Genomic DNA, 23003 nt, shown 5'->3' with positions numbered 1-23003 from the left:
GCTTCTGATTCCAGTATCTATAGCCTTTCCCATCTCCTCTTTACCTCAATACTTTGATGATATATTCATCAAAACACAATATGTAGATACTAATTTGAAAACACAAGTCATTACATTGTTTTTAATCACTCCTTAACCAAAAAGAATTGTAGTTGTTGCATTCTTCTTCATATAGACAATACTTCTTTAATAAAATGTGCTGATAGTTAAATTTGCATTTACCTATTCAATCATAGCAATTTGCAAATATGTACACTCAGGGAATTGAACCATTAGAAGGATGTTATTGATATTTAAAACAGTTAGTTGGAGAAGAATTCCCCCTCAGATTGCCTCTGAATTCCTACCTCTTGTCTTAAATCTATGCCCTTAAATCTTTGTGCACTATGTGGAAAAGTTTCTTGCTATCTGCCCTGTTTATCTCCCTCAGCAAATCAAATGAGCTCTTATACTCCTTTCTCTCTGAGAGCAGGTCAGTAATTTGTCTAATTCAGATTAGACAAAAATTATCTTTACAAATTGCAAAGACCCCTCAAGTTTGTGAATTTCAGAAGCTGAACCATATGCTTAATGGTAACAGAAACATCTATTTACTCACCAATTGAAATTACTTTAAATTCTAAACTCACTAATATAACCAGAAAAGGTGGTGTTACTTTTGAGAGAGTTCAGAAGAGATTCATCTGAATGTTTGTCTGGAATGTTGTTGATGATAAGCTCACTGTTCAGTCTTTAAGGGGAGATGGAATAGACTAAGACATTGCAGGCTGAACAGTGACCTTATAAAGGAGGAGTATGGATAGAGTGTTTTTCCAGAGCATGGGCGTCTAATACTAGATAATACAGGTATAATGCAAGAGGGAGAAATTTAAAGATCTGTGGAGCTACAGAGAAGGTGATGAATATCATGAATAATCCGCCAGAGCAGATGATGAAGGAAGACACAATTTAGAAGTCATTTGGACAGATAGTTGAGGACGAAAGGCATAGAAGGATATGGGATTCATGTTGAGAGGCATTATGGGCAGTGATGGGTCAGGTGGGCAGGAAGTGCTGTACGGTTCTAGGACTGAAGTATTAGGTAGAGAACTTTCCAATGATGTATACTCTTCAGACATGAGTGGCAGGGAATGAACTACATTTTAGTCCATACCTTGGACAACCTGACACTAACAGGAGACACAATAGAGTTTCTAACCTCATCGTTATACAAGGTCTTTCTCAGTCATTCCCTTTATTTCTCTTTTCCTAGGTTCATTTGACTTAAAGCACATGAAGGAGTTGCATATAAATTATGTTCAGTCACGACATCAACGGATTGAACCAACAGCAGATCAATTCTTTCTGTATGTTACTGACGGGAAGCATTGGTCTAAGGAAGTTCCGTTTTATGTTATAATCCGCCCTGTAAATGATGAGGCTCCAAATTTCCTGGCCAGGAATATCACTGTAAGTTGTTAGATACTACTTCTAATTTTCATTCATTGAAGAGTGAGTCTACAGATATTGCAAAACTAGGGCATGTGTGCAGGAAATAAATTCAATCACACAGCTAGCTGGCACACAGAATATGTTTTCAGATAGATTCCAGGCAAGATTAGAATTCCAAATACTTCTATTGTGTCTGTGCAAAACTACATATCAATTAAATAAAAGCACACCATGGGAGATGACTTTAACTGGTGTATTCTCATTGCAGAGAGAGAGAGCAATGCACGTGTGCAGACAACAGATAAATACATAGCGCTACTGCAGGGATCATTGCTCTAAAAGAAATAGATCCATACATTACACTTCCTCCCCCTTTAGATCAATACAACATAAAACTGTATATTTACAAAACATTCAATTTCCCTTTCATAAAACCATATTCCAAATAAACATGCTTTCATAATAACATTCCATAACTAACTTCAAAATTCTAAGGGTTCAATCATTTTGGTGGCATTCTGTTTCTTTCAGGATAGTGCCTCTGGACCTATGGATTGGCATGAGGTTTGGCAGGTGGCTTGTCAATGATAACATTCTCTTTGCGCTCCTGGACCTGTGAAGTGGCATCAGGTTTGGGAGCTGGCTTTAACTGGTGTATTCACATTGCAGCAGGAGCAAGATCAATGCGCGTGCACAGACAGCAGATCAATATGGGCAGGGTCATTGCTCTAAAAGAAAGAGAGCCATACATTACAACTTCAATTTCCAGTTATTACAGGACAGCTGCAGACTCTTTTCCCACAGAGTTCTTTTTCTCTTCTTGAAGACTTGTACCGATTACATTGAGCTCTTAATATCAGAGGATCCTCTGTACTGGCCCCAGTTGGACAGTTTTCAAAGTGCAGGTGGCACTTGCATTACGGGGGCTGCATTCCTAGAAAACAGTCTGAGTTTGTACAAACTCCTTACAGACAGCAGTGAGAATTGTACCCTGGTCACCGGCACTGTAAATCATTATGCTGCCTGTTGGTCTACTGTGCCACCAGTACCATACTATACCACGTAGCGATGCAGAGCAAGACAGAAGAGTAGTTATGTATGTATACTACAGATGCATTCACTGCCTAGCAACCATTAGTTTCAAATCTTGCTGACTTTTGCCATCATCAGTCCAAGTATTGGACCTTGAGAGCATTGTTACTGTGTACATCACATGTTAGGGATATACCTTTCACCAGCACCACTACATTCGGATTTAGATTAGCTTATTGTCAGGTACACCTAGGCATAATAAAATTCCTTGTTAGCATGAAGCTCACAGAGTAAATACTATACATGTTAATAAAAAAAACAGCAACAAGCATAAAACAGCAGAATGGTATAAAAATTATAGTGAATCTGAAGTAGCAAAAAATGTTAAAGAGTATATCATTATATTCTTAAAAGAAAGTAAAAATTTTTACTGTAGAAGTTATGTAATACTGCTATAGCTTGTTTGGCACCAGAGACTAAGGGTGAATTTCTAGACAACTGTGGAAAAAAATGGTGAGATCTTACAATGCGACAAGCAAGGAAATAAAGAAGACATTCTGAAGGAGGTATTAAGATGTGAAGCAGAATCTGAAATAGTCGGAGGGTCTTTCAGTCAATGCTGATGATCTGACATCACTGTTAACTGCAGAAACCAGTATTTTGACCAAACAGAAGATAAGTTGTTAACCATCATGCGTACATGAAGGCTCATTGCAACAAGAGGATGCCAAAGAGAGAGATATCAGATGAAGTGAGATGAACTAAAGTGATAGGCACCTGGAAGTTCAAGGTTACACTAGTGGACTAATTGCAGTGTCTTGTGCAATCTATATTCAACCCATCCCCTGTCTTCAGAGTTTTAAAATATTTCTGTCAGTTCACCAATAACTAAATATGAAATAAATCATTAATAGATTATTTAATTTTTTAAATCTTGCTATAATCACTGAAAAAGATCAAAACTGGCAAAATAAATAAATAATATTTAAGACTTAAATATTTCTCCATACTGGTCTCCCCTGCAACCAAAAAATTCCTTTGAAATAAAAGGTGCTACAGATTTTCCATCTGGCTGACAGTTACAAGTAACACGATTTAATGAACATTATTGTTGGGGACCCTCGGGAAGACTGAGGTCACATATAGACTGATGGTTAAGGCTGACAGAGATTAGCATTCCACAGGAGTATGTTAGTACACTGTGCCAACCATTACTGAGGATGTTCAGATCTTGCCTATCTGGCTGTGTGCTTGTGCAGGAGACAGCAAAGCACAAACCGTTGTGTGTGAAACTGAAAAACTCTTTTAGGGCATCTTAACCTTAGACTAATGATGCCAGCAATCAAATTTCAAAAAGAATTTGGTGGATTTTAAAGTGTTCAAATTGGTAGGGATACTGATTGGTTAAAAACAGTCAAGTTCAGATAACAAAGCAAAGGCATTTTCATGGCATTATATTGGGAAGGTAGGCATTACAACAAAAATTTGAACAATCTATCCAAAGATAATTTAAGTTAAAAACTAAATATCCAAATGAAATTAAGATGAATAATACCTTGATTTTTCTCAATTGACCTAACATAATAGAAAGCAAAGCTCTACCTATATTTGATATGCTATTCATTCAGTTAATGTTTGCAATCCTTGATGAGGTTCACCCCTGAAGTTTTTTAAACTCTCAGATCTGAAGCTTTGTTGTTCCTCTTCTTAATTCATTGGATTTGGACTTTATTTTTTTTTATTCAGCTGTTCATGCTCTCTAATAATGCACGTACATATGTAGTTCCTTTGGTAAATGCAAAGAGCGGGAGTGGAATCTGAAATGACCTGAGGAAAATAATGTCAATGGTACAGGTGTGATTTATCTGAAATTATTGTGCTGAACGTTAAGTCAAGAAGCCAGTATTGCACTGAAATCAAAGCTAAGATGTTGAACATCAGATTGACGTTGAGGTTTGATGATGACGTCGAATCAGGCCTGAGAGGCCAGTGTCGGGCATTTTCACGCCTTACTAAGTGCAGAACGAAAGACTGTGACACGCCACTCCTCACACAGACACTTTGCTGTATTTTTCTTTATTTTACAAGGTCGAGTTGCGATTGAGGTTTATTGCAAATGTAAGGGATTGAGAAAGAAGAGGTCAGAATGGAAGTGAACTGGAGTACTATCTTTTATCATGGTTGACTAGAGCATAGCATTCTGAGTGAGATCTAGTCAGCCTATTATAAAGCCCCTGGGTATGACGGTTATTATCTCCTTTGCTATTCAGTTTATTTCTCTGTATGAGGGCAATGCTGAAAATGATGTCTGTTGTAATTCCAAGCTCCCACTAGAGTTTAATTCGATCCTTTCGTTACTTGTTCGGCTTATTTTATTTTCCTGAATGCGCAGAATTTTCCACATTTTTAGTACATTATTTACCTAAAATAATTTGTTCTCCATAATATTAGCTTAGACTTCAATTCCCAGTGTATGGTTGCAATTGTCAAGATTCTGACCATTTGGAAAGATCCAACATAGTACCTCATTTTTGCAATACTTCACTCAATGTTTCTGTTTCAGAAATTGTAATTTATTGCAATTACTGTAAATTATAATTTACTCTGAATTGTAAGTTATTCACAAGTTATTATTAATCCTTTATGTAAATCATGTCAGAGTAAAATAAATTGTAGGAAGTGTCATTAACTATTTTAGTTCCTTGCATTAACAGCACCTGGACATTGCTGTCAAGACCAGTATTTATTGCCTTGTATGTGATACGTTGTAAAGAGGATAAATTGAGCCAAGGTACAATATTATAAAGCCATTTTGTTGCTCTATCCAGGTGTCTGAAGGCCAAATGTGTGAATTAGATCCATCGATAATAAACGTGGTAGATCTTGATGTGCCAGCTGACAGCCTAACGTTCACCGTAAGCCGGCAACCCCAGCATGGAATGATCAGAAGCATGATGCAGAGGAATGACGTTGTGATTTACCAACAACCAACCCTCTCTGGTTATGAACTCCCTGTGCATGACTTTACGATGGATCAGCTGATGCATGGTATTTAGATCTGCTGTAATGGAGGATGAATAGCAATGATATATTTGCGAACCAGTGTTGACAAAGAGCTGGGAGCAGGTGTCTGAACAATGCCGCAGCTGCAGAAGTCCTGCTGGTTTTAATGGCAAGCTCGCCTCCCCTCTGGTAGGCTGCCAAATGAACTCCAAAGGGGAGGAACGCTATGGAAAGCCTGTTACGTACTGGGGCCCAGGATCCCAGTAATATAGAAAAGGGAATGATTTCAATGGGGAACTGGAGTATTGTATGCAATTCCAGTTGCCCTATTATATGAAGGAGGTGGAAGATTTGGAAAGGGTGCTCAGTAGGTTGCAGATTCAGATTTGTTTCTCATACATATATAAAAACATGCAGTGAGGTCACACCCAAGAATGTGCTGGGAATGGCCCACATTCTGGCACCAACATAGCATGCCCACAATGCTCAGCGGAACAACACAACAAGCACCGTCAGTAAAACAACCCCATTCCTCCCTCCTTCCTGCCCACCTACTCACCCATGCATATACACAGTTCTCTTACCCCAGGATAGCCCGTCTTCTTCAGCCTGCAGTCTTCACACAGACACAGGGCCCAACCTCCCCAGTGGACTCGTAGAGAATTGTGGTCTCAGGCTCTGGCTGTTGGGCCTTGACTTCCGGACTGCCGATCAGGGTGCTGACTAGATTAATGGGTAAGGAGAGGTTGGACAAACTTGAGTTGTCTTCTCCAGACTGTCACAGTCTGAGAAGAAACCTGACACAGAATTTATATTTTTTGTGAGGCTTTGATAAGATAGAAAGCCAAAACTTTTATCTCTGTGTAGAAATGTCAAGTGCTGGAAGATACACGTTAGGTGAGAGGGAGAAAGGAGATACATGGGCCAAGTTTTTTTTTATATGGTCATTTGCCTGGAATGGATTGCCAGGGATAATGGTGGAAGCAAATGAGATACAAGTCTTTAAGAGGCTGTTAGGCAGGAACAAACTGCAGAGTATGGTGGGGAGGGGGGGGGGTATGGATCATGTACAGCTAGAAGGGACTTAGTTTGTTTTGTCATCATGTTTGGCACAGACATCATGGCTGAAAAAGGCCTGTTCCTGGACTATATTGTTCTAGTTCAACCGCAGCATGGTACAAGTGGCTCCAGCTGGCAGTCAGAGAACATTGGAACAGTTGCCTGTTTACCTGATCCACAAGGAGATCTGGGGGTAAAAAGGACACTTATTTTGCAAAATAACATACTCATCTTGCTGGAAGAAACTCAGCAGGTCAGGCAGCATCTATAGTCATAGATGGGGAGGTCGTCAATAAATCTGATCTCTTTGCATGTATCACTACTAAAGAATGACCAGGATAGAGAAAACCGAATTCTCTTCTGTTCTTGCTGCTGAAGTTTGCATCCTCTTCAGTGCAAATTGCAAAAGCCAGAGATAAGCAACTCAGCATGCCAAATAGGAAGTAAGGAACAGATCCCCTTTTTGCCCTCTCTACCAAGAAACCAGACTGTGTCTGATCTTAATCATGGAATGAATCCCCTTTTTGCCCTCTCTACCAAGAAACCAGACTGTGTCACTTACCTCCAAAATCCTGATTCCATTGATGTTCAAACATACAGTAATTATATATCTAATAAGTCAAAAGATTAACAGAACACTTTTCCTTAGTGTCTAATTCCAAGTGACTTCCTCACACACTTCTGTTGAAAAATCTCCACCCTGTTTCTCTCTCCATAACATTGCCTGACCTGCTGAACATTTCCAGTCTTTCTGTATGATTGCAAAGAAAAAAGACAAATGTGGTCAACACAGCGGTCAAAATATGGGAATCTGCAATTGCAAACTTATCTTTGAAGGAAGATATTAATCTGATTTTTTATGTTCTCTACTCCAATTGCAGGGTTGAAGTTGATATATGTGCATGATGGCTCTGAAAGCACTGCTGATAGATTTAGCATTCAGCTGTCTGATGGCAAACACAAGGTCCACAAAGCCATTTCAGTCCAGATTCTTCCGGTGAATGATGAGCGGCCATTTTTGAGCAGGTAACTTGCCCTGGGTTTTGGCAGATAACCACAGTTCTGTGATCAGACAGAATGCCAGATGAATCTTGAAAAGCCTGTCAAATGATGTTTCAAAGGGATTCTTTTGTAGCATGATAACCGGCAGCACCAGACGAGCGGAGTCAGGATCTCCACCGCCACCGCCTCTGAACAGAGCCGTGTCAGGCTTGCCGAGCCGCACCCTATGGCTGTCCCCCCCGCCAGAGCGGGACGGCGACCTAAGCAGGAGGCGCTGGCGGACCTCATGGGACTTGAATTTGACAGTAGCTGCACTGTGAAGCTTTCCTCTCTCACTGTAGGATGCAGAACGTGCTGCATACACATAAGTCTTTGCATGGGCTCATCACTGTAGAATATTACATGGGATTGTTTGTGTTTACTCAGTGTGGTTATCATTGGTAATGCCCAATGTCTCTCTCCAGCAGACTTCATCATGACTTCAGTATTTCTACTATTTTTTAATGTTTCTTTATTGTACATATGATTTTTTTGTGTTCTGTCACTGAGCAGCAGTGAACCATCTGACTGGCCTATCAGAGATCTTTGGGAACTAGTTGACTTGATCAGCATTTCCGATCTGACTATTGTTCATGATTGCACTTAATTAAAAAAAAACCTACCAATACCTGAATGCTGGAGACTGTACTTTGATGTGTCTGCAGTCACATATAGACCGATGGTTAAGGATGACAGAGATTAGCATTCTAGGTGCATTAATACAGCACAGTGCTTTCATGCATTCTATTATTCAGACTAACGGCTTTATAAATTCCAGATTTATTGAATGACATGAGTTTAGTCAGCATGCTGGGATTCGAAATCGCCTTTGGAATCAATGGTTGAGAATTCAGGTTGGCATATCAGTAACTCACTCATAATGCTATCTGCTTAAGGAACTCAGTGGGTCAAGCAGCATCTCTGCGAGGAAAGGAATCATCCATGTTCCAGGTCAAACTCTGATGGCAGGTTCCAGCATCTCTAATTTCTTGTGTTTCCCACGTTTTGCCATCAGCTGCTGAAGAATGGAGCAGTTGGGGTCATGAACGGATACAGAGAAGAGTTTCAGGATCAAGACCTCGTGGAAGGCTGGTAGATTATATGTATGCCATCAGACCAGTATATTTTACTGGTGACCTCATGAGACTTGAAATCGACGGTAGCTGCACTGTGAAGCATTCCTCTCTCACTGTAGGGTGCTGAAGGTGCTCATGCACACAAGTCTTTGGAACAGAATACATTACATATTTTCAGACACAACTCTTGAGAGATTAGCAAAAACATCTGAAATAACTCTGAAGTACAAACTTGTTGATAGCGATGGGATGAACTGCTCAGTGATAACATCACACTGGCAAACCTTGCTAAGGTTTGTTGGTCACCTGCATTTTGCTCTTCTCTTTCAGAAACAACGGACTGGAGGTAGAAATGGGGGATTATAGAATCATTTCCAGCATAGCACTGGAAGCTGAAGACAAAGATACTCCAAGGCAGAATCTTTATTATGTAATAGGAAGGGTTCCTGAACTTGGGACGCTCCAGCTCAAGGTTAGTGACTAACTTTAGGCTTTGTGAAGGTTAAAGTTATCCCGATTTGAGGTCTGATCGGTTGCATTGAGGGCAATTGATTTACTTAATTCAGAAACACTGGTAACAAACCCCTACTTAGATCCATCCACCCACTCCCAACCCTTCCTCCTCAGTTGGTCCATATCCAAGTGGAGATTGCAACTTGCTTGTGTGGGGAGGTTGGAAGAGTAGGGATAGGAGAGTGGAAGATGTAAGGTGGGAGGAATTGTTTCTCTCTTAGCTACGCCTCTCAACTTAACTCTTTGATTAAAAACCAGGACTGAGATTGATTTGCTGTCTCCTCTGATTATTTTTTTTCCAGGAGAAAGTCTGGTTTGGGGCAATGACCCCGAACCATGAATGGGAGCAACCAGTTCCAGTCTGCATATCAGCCCAATATTCACATTGACTAACTCTGATTCTAGTCCAGCTCAGTCACCAAAGCCAATCACAGGTGGACGGAAGGCAAGGAGATAGCAACTTGAACCATTTACCTGCCACCTTACTCCTCCCCCACTTCCACTACTTGATTAAAAAAAAACATTCTCATGTGTGTAGAATAACTGATAATGGACCACAGCAAGGGACAAGGGAATCTGGGAATGCCTAAGAGGGTGGAATTGGACAAAACCAGGGCTCCAGAGACTGGTAGACTTTACAGAGATCAGGTTAGCCACAAGGAGAAATGAAGGATGAGAGTTTCATCAGTAAATATCAAGACAAAATGTTTTCCTTTGAATCACAGAACAGTACAGCACATAAACAGACCCTTCACCCCACAATGTTTGTGTCAACCATGATGCCAAATTTAACTAAAAGTATCTACCCAAACATGCTCCATATCTCTCCATTCACTTCATGTCCATGTGCATGTCCAAATGCTTCTTCCACAACCACCCCTGACACTGCATTCCAGGCACTTACTACTCTCTATAAAAGAAAAAACTTAACCTGCACATCTCCTTTAAACTTTCCACCTCTCACCTTAAAGACGTGTCCTTCAGTATTTCACATTTCCACCCTGGAGAAAATACTCTTACCTACATATGTGTCTTATAGATTTATGTATATGTATCAGGTCTCTCTTGACATTCCAGTTGAAACATTTCATGGTAGTCCAACCTTTGCTTTATAGCTTATACCTTTTAATCCAGACAGGATCCTGATGAACATTTTCAACACACTGTCCTTAGCCACTACATCCTTCGTGTAATAGAGTGACCAGAAATGAGAGCAAACATTCAAAAATATCTATAAACAGTGATTAAAACTATAATGTGTTTGCAATGATCCTTTTTTAAGTTGTTAGACAGCCTTAATTATAAGTCAGCAACAAACTGCACCAAGAGGAACTATGGGCTGGATTCTGCTTGATCCAATTTGTTACCTGCCCTTGGCCTTCTCACTAATCCCACTGACATACTCTCTGGTGGGTCACCTACAGCATGAAGCAGGCCCTGAGGCATTTTCATTATTCTGAAATAATCTTTCATAATCTGAAGAAATTATTTAAAATGAGACCCAGCTTAATCCAAATGTCTCTTAAATGCCACCATACTGTCTACTTCCACCATCACCCCAACACTGAATCCCAGGCACGACATGTGGTGCTGTGTGTATGGGGTTTCCTCTAAAGGGACGAGTTTGCCCAGGTACTCTAGTCTGAATAAATGCTGTTTAACCACAGTAAATTGCTACAAGTATGTAGGTGAATCAAAGAATCTGGAGGAAATTGAGAGGCAAGTGGAGAGAATAAATGTGCGGGTGTAGATGTGTGTTTGATAGTGTGGACTCTGTCTGTGTGACAACAGCAGACTGTGCAGAAAAGACTAATGTCAGACGCTCCACTGTGCAACTTGTATATCAGGTGTCATAAACTAGTTCAACATTGGAGACTGAGACCTTACGTAACAGAATGATATGTTATTTCAGAAACGAGTGCAGCCATATATGCAGTGCATATATATATACTGCAGCAAATCACAGATTGGGTAATAATTCCACAAGATCAGCACCATTCAGAACGTGGTGATTAGCACCATTCTGAACATCCACACTTCCTTTCCCATTGTCACAAGATATTGTTGGGTTGGGAGTTCCATCATTTTGAATTAATGAGGATCAAGGAATAACAACATACTTCTGGATCAGCATGTTGTGCACTTTGGAGTGGAACCTGCAGGTGGTGATGTTCTCTTGAACATACTGCCTCTGCTCTCCTTGGCATTGGAGCTCCTCAGACTAGGAAATGGTGTCAGAGTAAGTATAGAGTACTTTGTAAATGTCTTGTTCTGTATCCACTGTGCTTAGCTGGTGGAAAGAGTGAACGTCTAGAGGAAAGATGAGATCCTAATCAAGCAGGTTGCTTTGCCCCAGATATACAGGCCACCTCCAAGTAACTAATAGGTTTCTGTTTTAAATTGATTTCTCTGCAGGTCAGAAAATACACAAAAATCACTGTGTGGCAGGGGTTCCCAATCTTTTTATGCCATGGATCCTTACCATTAACCGAGGGATCCGTGGACCAGGTTGGGAGGATAATTATACCCCCAGTATTGTAATGAATGGCATTAAAGGCACATACTGTAAGATTGGTAAGAAAGAACTATCACTGAAAGACAAAAAGATCTGATCCTGCTGTCTGTAGGAATTAACGTATGCATGTATTTTGGACTTTTGAACTTAATAATATTATGGAACTCACTCATATATAGTGGCGTCCATAAATTGTGTGCTCTTAACACTGGGATGGCCTGTAGTTGAAATTGTTATTAAGGACAAAGGAGAGTATCCTGCCATAGACCTGATTTGTGCATTGTGAATGGTAGAAAGAAAAGTTGTTGGGTCAGTCGTCACAACATAGCTGGTATCCAACCTGCTCCTGACATATTAAAAAGGAGGCTGTTTTGGCCAATCAAGCCCATGCTGGATCAGTGAGTAACCCCATTCCTCCACTAATTTTTAAATGACCCTTTCTCCCCCACATTCTCATGAACTGCTCTCAGATTCAACCGCTCTTGTACACACTGAACCTCCCAATTTGCATGACTGTTGAACATGTGGAGAAACAGGACCACCCAGGGGAAGGCCATGCAGTCACATGGAAAATGTACAAATCCACACAGACTGCACCCAACGTCAGGTTTGCCACTGGGTCACAAGATTTGTGAGGCAGCCGCACCCAAAGTGTTCATGACTCTGGTCCAGTTGGGTTTCTGCTTAATGATGACCCCAGATATATGGATGGAAGATGAATTGATAATGGACTTCAATTGAATGTTAGGGGAAAAGGTAAGGCCATCTCTAGTTGAAGGTGATCATTGTTATATACTTGTGTGGTGTGCATAATTACTACACATCAGACTAAGTATGAAGTTTGCCTAGATTTTCACCATAGGTGCTTCCACAGAATAACAAAATATTAAGGTTGGGAGGCTTTTTTGCCATAACAGACAGTTTTAAAGTACTGATTAACTCTAGTTTTCAATGTCCTGCCTTTTTTTTCCCCAAACTTAGCTTATTTTTCCACTGCACTTACAAACATTTCTTCCATCAGGAAAGTATGGAGTGGCAACCCCTGTACTCTGGCATGAACTTCAGTCAGGATGACATTGACATGAACCAACTGAGATACGTGCACACAGGAGTGATCGGGACAAAGCATGAAGACGCCTTTCACTTCCATCTCTCAGATGGCGATAACAAGTCAGAAGGCCACAGTTTCCACATCATCATCCGGAACATCGAAAAGGGTACAAAATTAAAAATAACCTTAGAGAAAAGCTGAGATTATTTAAAAATTATTACACATATTTGCAATTGTTTTAAGTACTTTATTATTCTATAGATATGCTAGTGTACTGTGAAACTATTGAGTTGACTGCAGTAATTGCCATTTACACTTAGAAAAAAAGACATCATTTCAATGTCTTTGGCTAATCCTTAACTATGTAACCTTAAGGTCTTTCTACAATCAATCATGTTAGAGCTTTGTAATGGCCTGTGTTTGCTCAATATGTGATGTTTTTTCATGAGTAAGTGAAATCCATTGATTGATTTTAATTTGCTTTAAGTATTCATCAATCCTGATGAGTAAAATATTTTTTCCTACTTCTTTTCACACAGATAAATCCCATTGTGACATAAACAGCACTTAACCAAGATAATTAACTGTGCATAGATTTCAGGAATAAAGAAAGTGGCAAGATTAGTCCCAACAATTTACAGCATAGGACCATTTGGTCTGTTATATCCCTCTGCTTCTCCCAGACCTTCTGTTCCCTCCAGCAAGTTCTATTTCTCTCCCTGTACTGTACACCTTGACCTGGTGCAATGGCTGAACTGCACCCATTTGCTGACAGATGAAATCCTTCCTTGTTTGAACCCAGAATCCTTTCTCCTTCCTATTCCTTTCCTGGATGACGCGTCCATCTTCTTAAGAAAAAAACTGACCTTGTTCCTTGCTCTGTATGCCTTCTTAACCACACAGGGTGTAACATGACTTCTCGGCTCTTATACTCAATCCCACGGTTGATGAAGGCCAATGCTCCGTATGCCGTCTTAACCACGCAGTCAACCTGCACAGCTGCTTTGAGTGTCCTATGGATTCGGACCCCAAGATCCCTCTGATCCTCCACACTGCCAAGAGTCTTACCATTAATACTGTATTCTGCCATCATATTTGTCCTACCAACATGAACCACCTCACACTTATCTGGGTTGAACTCCATCTACCACTTCTCAGCCCAGTTTTGCATCCTATCAATGTCCCGCTGTAACCTCTGACAGTCCTCCGCACTATCCAGAACATCTCTAACCTTTGTGTCATCAGCAAACTTACGAACCCATCCCTCCACTTCCTCATCCAGGTCATTTATAAAAAAACACGAAGAGTGAGGGTCCCAGAACAGATCCCTGAGGCACACCACTGGTTACCAATCTCCATGAAGAATATTATGTGTCTACAACCACTCTTTGCCTTCTGTGGCAAGCCAGTTCTGGATGTACAAACCAAGGTCCTCTTGGATCCCATGCCTCCTTACTTTCTCAATAAGCCTTGCATGGGGTACCTTATCAAATGCCTTGCTGAAATCCATATACACTATACCTACTGCTCTACGTTCATCAATATATTTAGTCACATCCTCAAAAAATTCAATTAGGCTCGTAAGGCACGACCTGCCTTTGACAACATCATGCTGACTATTCCTAATCATATCATGCCTCTCCAAATTTTCATAAATCCTGCCTCTCAAGATCTTTTCCACTGAAGTAAGACACACTGGTCTATAATTTCCTGAGCTATCTCTACTCCCTTTCTTTAATAAGGGAATAACAATTGCAACCCTCCAATCCTCTGGAACCTCTCCTGTCCCCATTGATGATGCAAAGATCATCACCAGAGGCTCAGCAACCTCCTCCCTCACCTCCCACTGTAGCCTGGGGTACATCTCATCTGGTCCCGGTGACTTATCCAATTTGCTGCTTTCCAAAAGCTCCAGCACATCCTCTTTCTTAATGTCTATTTTCTCAAGCTTTTCAATTTGCTGTAAGTCATCCCTACAGTCGTCAAGATCCTTTTCTGTAGTGAATATGGAAGCAAAGTGTTCATTAAGTACTTCAGCTATCCCCTCTGGTTCCATACACACTTTTCCACTGACACACTTGATTGGTCCTATTCTCTTACTCTTCAACATGTACAGTAAAGTGCCGTTGAATGACATGCCTATAACAGTTTCAGTTGCAGACTTGTCCCTGTGCAATTCGTTAATGCCAGGAAACTGGGGGATGCCTGGAGGCCAATCACAGAGAGAAGAGGGCAAGACCAAGTCCTGGGTTATGAGAGCAGACTTAATATTCATTATGAGGAATATGGGGGTTGATATTACAGCAAAGGGTGGAGAGATCTATTTGGGTTAAGTTCTCAGAAGTGGGCTGATATCTACCCCAGGAGACCCTCTTCAAATTGTCTACCCATGACGAACATGCTTACTCCTGGAGTTGCACTCATTGGAATAATGACACATAATTATATGCTCAGATACATTGCTGTAAGATCCTTGCCCAACCTACTCTGAATATCAAACTAAAAGGATGACCTGGTTAAATAACTGTAATCGTACAATTTAATCTTGGAATGAGCAGAGGTGAGTTCTGCTCTAGAAAAATAATGTCTGTCCTCTGCTTGGTACTGGGGAAAAATACTGCTCTGCAAGCATCCAAAATTTTGGGCTGTTGCTTCATGATATAACAATCTTCCTCTCATGCCATATATGACAAACACATCCATTTGCAACTTCTCACTAGCTCTAATAAAACATTTATAACATGACACAATTTATCATACAATTTTAATGGATTTGTTAAGCAGCTGAAATTACTTTCAATGGTGTTTGAATGAATGATGGAACAAATGACTTAATGACTGTTCCAATAATGTAAGAGGAAGAATCTGATACAAAAAATATTGCATTTATTAAAATACTATTGAAAACAATTTCATCCTCTAAACTATGGATTTTATAAAGATATATTATATTAAACACTCCTTTCTTTTTTTTTTTAAATAATTTTTTATTGCATTTTTAAATGATTACAAAGTATGAAAAAAACAATGTATATAACCCATACCCCCTCCCCTTAACCCCTCCCCCCTAACTACCCCTTAGAAAAAAAAGAAAGAAAGAAAGAAAGAATGCCTGGTGGTTGGAAGATCTCCACATGCTCCATGGAGTTCGTAATAATTTTAATATGTATATTTATTTCTTTCCCCTAGTAACCAATTGTTTCATCTTAAAAGCATCTATATATTTAATCCTGTCTTTTGTAAATAAGGGCTCCAAATTTTCAAAAATGTTTCATATTTATCTCTTAAATTATAAGTAATTTTTTCTAATGGAAACACTCCTTTCTGTGCTAATTTAAATAGAGTTACTAATTATATATCATGCACAATGGGCTATTTAGTTTTTTGAAATGTTCTTTATCTCAAGAAAGTATTTATTTTGCTTTGCTTTTCTAGGTGAAATCACTGTTTTAATAAAACCACTCACTATCGTCAAGGGGGACAGAGGTACTTTGACTACAACTGTTCTTCTTGCTTCCGATGGTACAAACAAACCCGAAGAGCTGCTTTATATCATTACAGTCCCACCAGATTATGGACAAATAGAATACGTCAACTACCCTGGAGTGGTAATAACCAGCTTTAGTCAGATGGATGTAGCAGCTCAGACTGTTTGTTACATTCATAGAAGCAAGGTGATGGCTACCAGAGACTCACTGAGGTGAGAATGCATGCATAAATATTTTACAGTGTTCTCAGTAAATCGTATAGCAAATTTTATATTTCACGCTTTGAGAGCAAGGACACATTGGCTGACTGTTAATTGCAGGTGTTGATGTGTTTGTTCATCAACCAAGAAAATGTGTAAATGATTTTGAATTATTATATTTGTAATTCCCAAATAAATTTTCACAGTCAGGTTTCTACCTGGAAGGAATTGTCCTTCTATTACAGTGAGTGAGTGGATCATTGGCTGGCTACGGCAGAGGTCGCACTCCCCAGTCTGTGTGTGGATTTATAATCCCTATGTATACAAGGTTTACAGGACTAAATGGTTAAGGCTAATTAATATTCCATAGGTTTCATGCAGGAAAAGGATTGTAGTGGAAGAAGTGGTACTGATACTGGACCAAAGAGGAAATGTACAGATTCAGAGTTAAATGACGCAAGTGTGAAGTCATGCACTTTGGTGCGAGAAATCTAAAGGCAAACTTATCTGCATGGAGAAAATTTGCAGATGAGCAAATGTCAGAGCGATCCAAGTGCATAGATTGCAACAGGTCAACAGGCAGACACAGCAAGGCATTAGCAAGACAATTGCACATTGGCCTTTATTGCAAGAGCTTTGGAGTTTAGAAATGGACAAGTATTTTTAGAGTCATACAAGAGGTTGTTGAGGCTGCAACTTGAGTACTGGATAGCTTTGGTCCAATTACCTAAGTACAGCTATACTGGCATTAGGGGTAGTCCTGAAGAGATTCACCATGCTAATTCCTGAGATGAGTGGGTTCTCCCATCACCAGCTGAAGAAAATAAATCCGTATTATGTGGAGTTTAGTAGAATGAGTGGCCATCACACTGAAACATGATAAAAAATCCCAGCCACTATAGAAATGTATGGAACAGTGATATCTACTGTTGAACCCCAAGTAAACCTGATTGTTAAATTATACGTACAAAATGCTGGAAGTTTGAGGTAACAGGACAAGATGTTTCAATCCCTCTGATAAGTAGATCCTAACTGACATCATAGCATAAAAATCTCGAGACAGACAGACATACTTTATTGATCCCGAGGGAAATTGGGTTTCGTTATAGCTGCACCAACCAAGAATATAGCAATATAAACCCATAAATAAATAATAATAAGTTAATTATGCCAAGTGGAAATAAGTCCAGGACCAGCCTATTGGCTCAGGGTGTCTGACACTCTGAGGGAGGAGTTGTAAAGTTTGATGGCCACAGGCAGGAATGACTTCCTATGACGCTCAGCATTGCATCTTGGTGGAATGAGTCTCTGGCTGAACGTACTCCTGTGCCTAACCAGTACATTATGGAGTAGATGGGAGTCATTGTCCAAGATGGCATACAACTTGGACAGCATCCTCTTTTCAGACACCACAGTCAGACAGTCTAGTGCCACCCCCACAACATCACTGGCCTTACGAATGAGGTGGGCCTTGGTGGATGGCAGATGCTTCCCAGGGGTCATCAGGTGGGCACTTCTTAGATGCTTTGTCAGTTTAAGCCTCCTGCATCTCCAGAGGGCTCAACTGTGTGACCCAGTGTTCCAGGTGCACCCCCCTTCACATCTGGCCACCCAAGGGCCATTTTAGGGGCCAGTTGCCATCTCTCCTCTTTGTCCATAACCAGTGACTGCCACCGAGAGTTCTTTTATAGCTTGCCGCTGGCCCTGGCCTTGGACTCCCAATCCCTTCAGCAACCTGACCGTGGAAGTGGCCACAAACCCTCAGCAGCCAACCTCTACTGGAAGTACCTGCACCTCCTATCCATGCTGCCCAGCATCTGTGGCCAGCTCTACGTATATGCCTTGCAGACTGCATCTTCCTAGGGCACTGTCAGCCTTCAGACTGCTGGACCACAATACCAAATCTGGTCTGAGGGCAGTACTGGCTATCTCCGGGGGAAATATTAACACTTTGTCAAGATCGACAGCCATGTTGCCAGTCATGAGCAGGTTCCAGTATGCCTGACACCAACCGTGTCACTGAGAGTGGCACTGTCTGTCCTTGCCGGGCAAAGGAGATGGTGGTTCGTCCAGTCATATGGGGCTTAGAGTTGTTCAGGTTTTGCTTCTCCACAATGGATGCCAAGCATCTGAGGACCTGATTGTGTCTCCATGTGTATTTTCCTTCAGTGAGACTTACTTAGCAAGATGAGGGGATGTGCTTGAGATTTGCTGTTCTTCTACAGAGTGGACAAGCTGGGTCTTCACTGAGCCACTGGTTCAGATTTTTGCTCTTATAAGGAAGATAATCTTTCTTCCTTCCTTTTCCCATAAGTCTTTCCAGCTGAATTTTCTTTTCTCAATGTTTTCCCACCTTTTCCACTGTCCCTGTTTTGCCTGAGACACTGCTCTTGTCCGATTTATTGGAGGTGACTTAAAAGACATACTAGTCAGATAGGTGTAATGAGAGTAGAACAGTGGGCTAAGCATGCATCTATGAGGTGTGCCAATATCGATTGTCAGCGAGGAGGTAATGTTCTTTCCAAACCACACAGTCTGTAGTCACCCAATGAGGAAGTCAAGGATCCAATCACAGAAGGAGCTTTAGAGGCCCAGGTTTAGGAGTTTGTTGATTGGAATTGAGGGCTTCATTGTATTGAATATTGAGCTGTAGTCAATAAACAGCAGCCCAGCATAGGTTTTTTCTGTTGTCCAGGTGATCCAAAGCCAAGTGGAAACCCAGTAAGACTGCAAGCTCTGTAGAGCTATTGTGGCAACGGGCGAATTGCAGAGGGGCTAGGTGCTTGCTGAGGCAGGAGTTGATTCCAACTATGACCAACCACTCAAAGCACTTTATCACAACAATGTGAGCACCACTTGGCAATAGTCTTTGAGGTCATTTCAACCCGCTCTTCTTGGGCACTGGTATGATAGTTGCCCTTTTGAAGCAGGTGGTAACCTCTGATTGCAGCAGTGAAAGATTGATCATGTCCTTGAACTGTCCTGTCAGTTGGTTGGTATAGGTCTTCAGAGCTCCACCAGGGACACCACCAGACCCTGATACCTTGTGAGGGTTCACCCTCTTGAAAGATGCTCTGACATCGGCCTCTGAAGTAGAGAGCACAGGGTCACCAGATGTTGCAGAGATCTGTGCAGTTGTGGTTTATTCTCCTTTTCAATGTGTGCATAAAAGGCATTAAGCTCATCTGGGAGTGAAGCATCACAGCCATTCATGATGTTGGGTTTTGCTTTGTAGGAAGTAATGGCCTGAAAACCCTGCCAGAGTTGACCTGAATCCAATTCCATCTCTAACAACAATCAAAATTGTTTAATCGTCCTTAATATAGCCGCCCATACATAGGTCATACCTGGACTTACTTGTATATTTCTGGATCACCAGTCTTGAATGCCATAATTCTAGCCCTCAGCAGACTATAAATCTCCTGGTTCATCCATGGCTTCTGATTTTGATATGTCCATTATGTTTTCAAAGGCACACATTTATCCATATGGGTCTTGATGAAGTCAGTGACAACTGTGGCATATTCATTCAGACTCAAAGATGGAACCCTGAATGTTGTCCTCTGCACGAACTCAAAGCAGTCCCATAAGTGGTCCTCTGCCTCCCTTGACCATATCTTCCTCATCCTCACCACTGATGCTGCCATCTTTAGTCTCTGGCTTTATGTTGGGAGCAGAAGTACAGCCAAATGGTTGGACTTTCCAAAGCGTAAGCATGGGATGGCTTAAGTGTTCTTGTTGGTGGTATAACAGTGGTCAAATGTGTTTGCTCCTCTGGTTCCTTGGGTGATATGTTGATGGTAGCTATTCAGAGACCTCTTCACGCTGGCTTGTTGAAATCTCCTGCAATGATAGGGGAGATGTCAAGGTGCACAGTTTCTTACATGCTGATTACGTTTTCAGTTCCTCCAGTACCTGTCAGATGTTGGTCTGAGGTGGAATGTAGACCACTACCAGGATGGTGGTGGAAAACATCCTCAGCAGATAAAATCGATGACATTTGGGGGCTAGGTGTTCCAAGTCAGGTGAGCAGGACTAAGACAAGACCACTACCTTTGTGCACCACAACAAATTAATCATAAATCATACTCTGCCTCTTCTGCCTTTAAAAGATTCAACTGCCCTGCCCTTGCAGAGCTTTGTGAAGGAATCGAGTTGCAGCACTGCATACAAAATGGTAGGGGATAGCCATGCTTCTGTGAAGCAACATACACAGCTGTCCTTGATGTCCTTCTGGTGCAGCCACCTTGCTCTGAGGTTTTCAGCTTTCATTTCCAAAGACCATACATTTACCGGCAGGACAGTCAGGAGTGGGTGTTTAAAACCTTCATGGTTCAATTGTATTTGCAGATTGCGGCACCGTCCCCACTTCTGTTTCCATAGAGGAGAACTCCAGTATCTGCTGTCCGAGATTCATTGATTTTGAATGTTGATAGATTTTTTTTAAACCTCTTAAGACGATGCTACTACTGAAGTACCCAAGATTGTGACTGTGGATTTCAAATGTACTAGTCCTAATTAGAAATGTTTGATGATTCCCATCAGAGCTGCGCGCAAACAGTCACCTCTTAATGGTGCCACCTTAACCTACTATATATGAGTGCAAAGTGAAGTACCAGTATACTTTGCTTTTTGGTAATGTGATACACCATTAACCATTTGCTTTATAAGTGAGATTCATGAAAGACTTGTTTCATTTACCATGATCCATTCATAATGACTAAAACTTTGGAAGTTTTGCTAGTATGAGCAAAAATGTTAGGCCATATGACACATTTATATCTGAGCTCGTACTATAGATCAACTAGGACAAGAATCCATGATAAAGGTGTGTATTATTTTATTATTTCATTTCTATAGACGGTGAAATCAGGAAAACTTGCTGAAGGCTCTGACTCTCTTTGCTAGATTCATTGTCAGCAATGGGCTGTCCTCCAGAAATGGTACCCTAGAGATCATCATTCAAAATACTGATGGTATGTTGCCCAGACTGTCCAAAAACAAAGGGATTCGACTGGCTGAAGGCTCCATGATGACCATTTCACCAGATGTATTGCAATTATCCGACCCTGATACCCCTCCACAGGATCTTACATACATCATTACACAGCCCCCTCAGTATGGGCAACTGTATTGCAATGGGGCACCTCTTCACCATCGTAACTTCACACAGCTGGATGTCGACAACATGGATCTAGCTTACAAACATGGTGGAGAAGATTCGCAAATTGACAGGTTTATGTTTACTGCCACTGATCGAAGCAATTATGGTTTTCTGATTGATGAGAAATTGCAGAACGAACCAGTTATATTCATGATTGAGGTAAGTGGATGAGGATTATCTGATTTATATTCTTAGGCCTGATCAGAAGTATAGTTTGATATGCAGTTTTAATAATCAGGGAAAGGAGATATGAATCTCACACTGCATTATTGCAGATTACAGTATTCTGCTCAAACCTCCTAATGTACAGTATAATTTCTGAAGCAACAAACAATTCCTAAATGGACATTGAATCTTTGTACACTACCTCACTTTTTTTTAATATAGAGTGTTTCTGCTTTCGCACTTTTTAAAATCTATTCAATATACGTAATTGATTTACTTGTTTGTTTATTATTGTTATTATTTCATTTATTATTATTGTTTTTTCTCTCTGCTAGATTATGTATTGCATGAACTCTACTGCTAATTTAACAAATTTCACATCATGTGCTGGTGATAATAAACCTGATTCTGATCATCTGGAGAAACTCAATCATCTGTCCAGCAGCATCTGTCCAGTGAAAGGAATTGTTAATGTTTTGGGTTGAAAGGCTGCATCGGAAACATTGGCAATTACTTTTGCACCTTAGATGCTGCTCCGCCTGCTAAGTTCTTCCAGCAAATTGCTTGTTGCTCCAGATTCCAGTATTCTGATTCTCTGCTTGACTCCTGGCGTCTTAGAAATTGGAAAAATTATTCCAGTTTGGTTTAGAACTTGAAGATGATCAGATAATTTGAGTTAATGTCGTGGGTTATGGGTTATGACTATTTCCCTTGGCATAGATCTCATGACAAGTCATCAAAGACCTGGACCAATTATTTGGAGGTAAACTAAATGATATCAGCTAATAAATTTCAATTCACGTAATTAAGTGATTTCAAACTAAAACTAGAAATAGTGATCGGAAACTACCAGATTACTCTAATACACCGATTTTCATAAATCTACCCAGAATACATGTTATTTCAGATCCAGGGCAATGTCTTTGGCTATTCCTGGTATGTTGAAATGGCTGAGCAAGTCATTCAGTTGTCTTAAATCACTGTGCTAAATTATGATTAGAATAAAGCCATATCTTGCCAATGGATTTGGATAAAGCAATACTCATCCATGTTGAAAAGTACTTGGAAATTCACAGAGAATAGCAATGGCACAGTTGTATCCAACATGGGACGTCAAGACCAGCTCCAAGAGTGTCTCCGTAGCAACATTGCATGTTGAACTAGGAATGATGGAGCTGTCAGACTAGGTCCTCTGGACTGGTGAACAATTCAGCTAAAGGGGAAAATATACCAGACTTTGTTCTTGTGAATCCATTTGTTGTATT

At 40.6% G+C, this 23003-nt stretch overlaps 1 protein-coding gene across 6 annotated transcripts in view; it reads left to right on the top strand.

Moving 5' to 3' along the window:
- The window catches only part of frem1a (Fras1 related extracellular matrix 1a), a 189282-nt gene that overhangs the window by 128877 nt on the left and 37402 nt on the right, over positions 1-23003 (top strand). For 5 of the 6 annotated variants that reach the window (XR_009513126.1, XM_059974686.1, XM_059974685.1 and 2 more), the window contains 7 exons: positions 1253-1449; positions 5292-5511; positions 7407-7551; positions 8973-9114; positions 12692-12887; positions 16157-16421; positions 21318-21732. Coding sequence is in view for 5 of the 6 variants with exons in the window: in XM_059974686.1 (XP_059830669.1) it covers positions 1253-1449; positions 5292-5511; positions 7407-7551; positions 8973-9114; positions 12692-12887; positions 16157-16421; positions 21318-21732 (1580 nt within the window). In the remaining variant the exon portion in view is untranslated. Of the gene's footprint in view, positions 1-1252; positions 1450-5291; positions 5512-7406; positions 7552-8972; positions 9115-12691; positions 12888-16156; positions 16422-21269; positions 21733-23003 lie in introns of those variants that run through there. The other variant, XM_059974689.1, reaches the window with a different exon arrangement.

Source organism: Hypanus sabinus, chromosome 7, assembly GCF_030144855.1.
Source record: "Hypanus sabinus isolate sHypSab1 chromosome 7, sHypSab1.hap1, whole genome shotgun sequence".
NCBI classification, from domain to species: domain Eukaryota; kingdom Metazoa; phylum Chordata; class Chondrichthyes; order Myliobatiformes; family Dasyatidae; genus Hypanus; species Hypanus sabinus.
The sequence above is the reverse complement of the archived record's forward strand: the minus strand, read 5'-3'. Positions and strand labels throughout refer to the sequence as shown.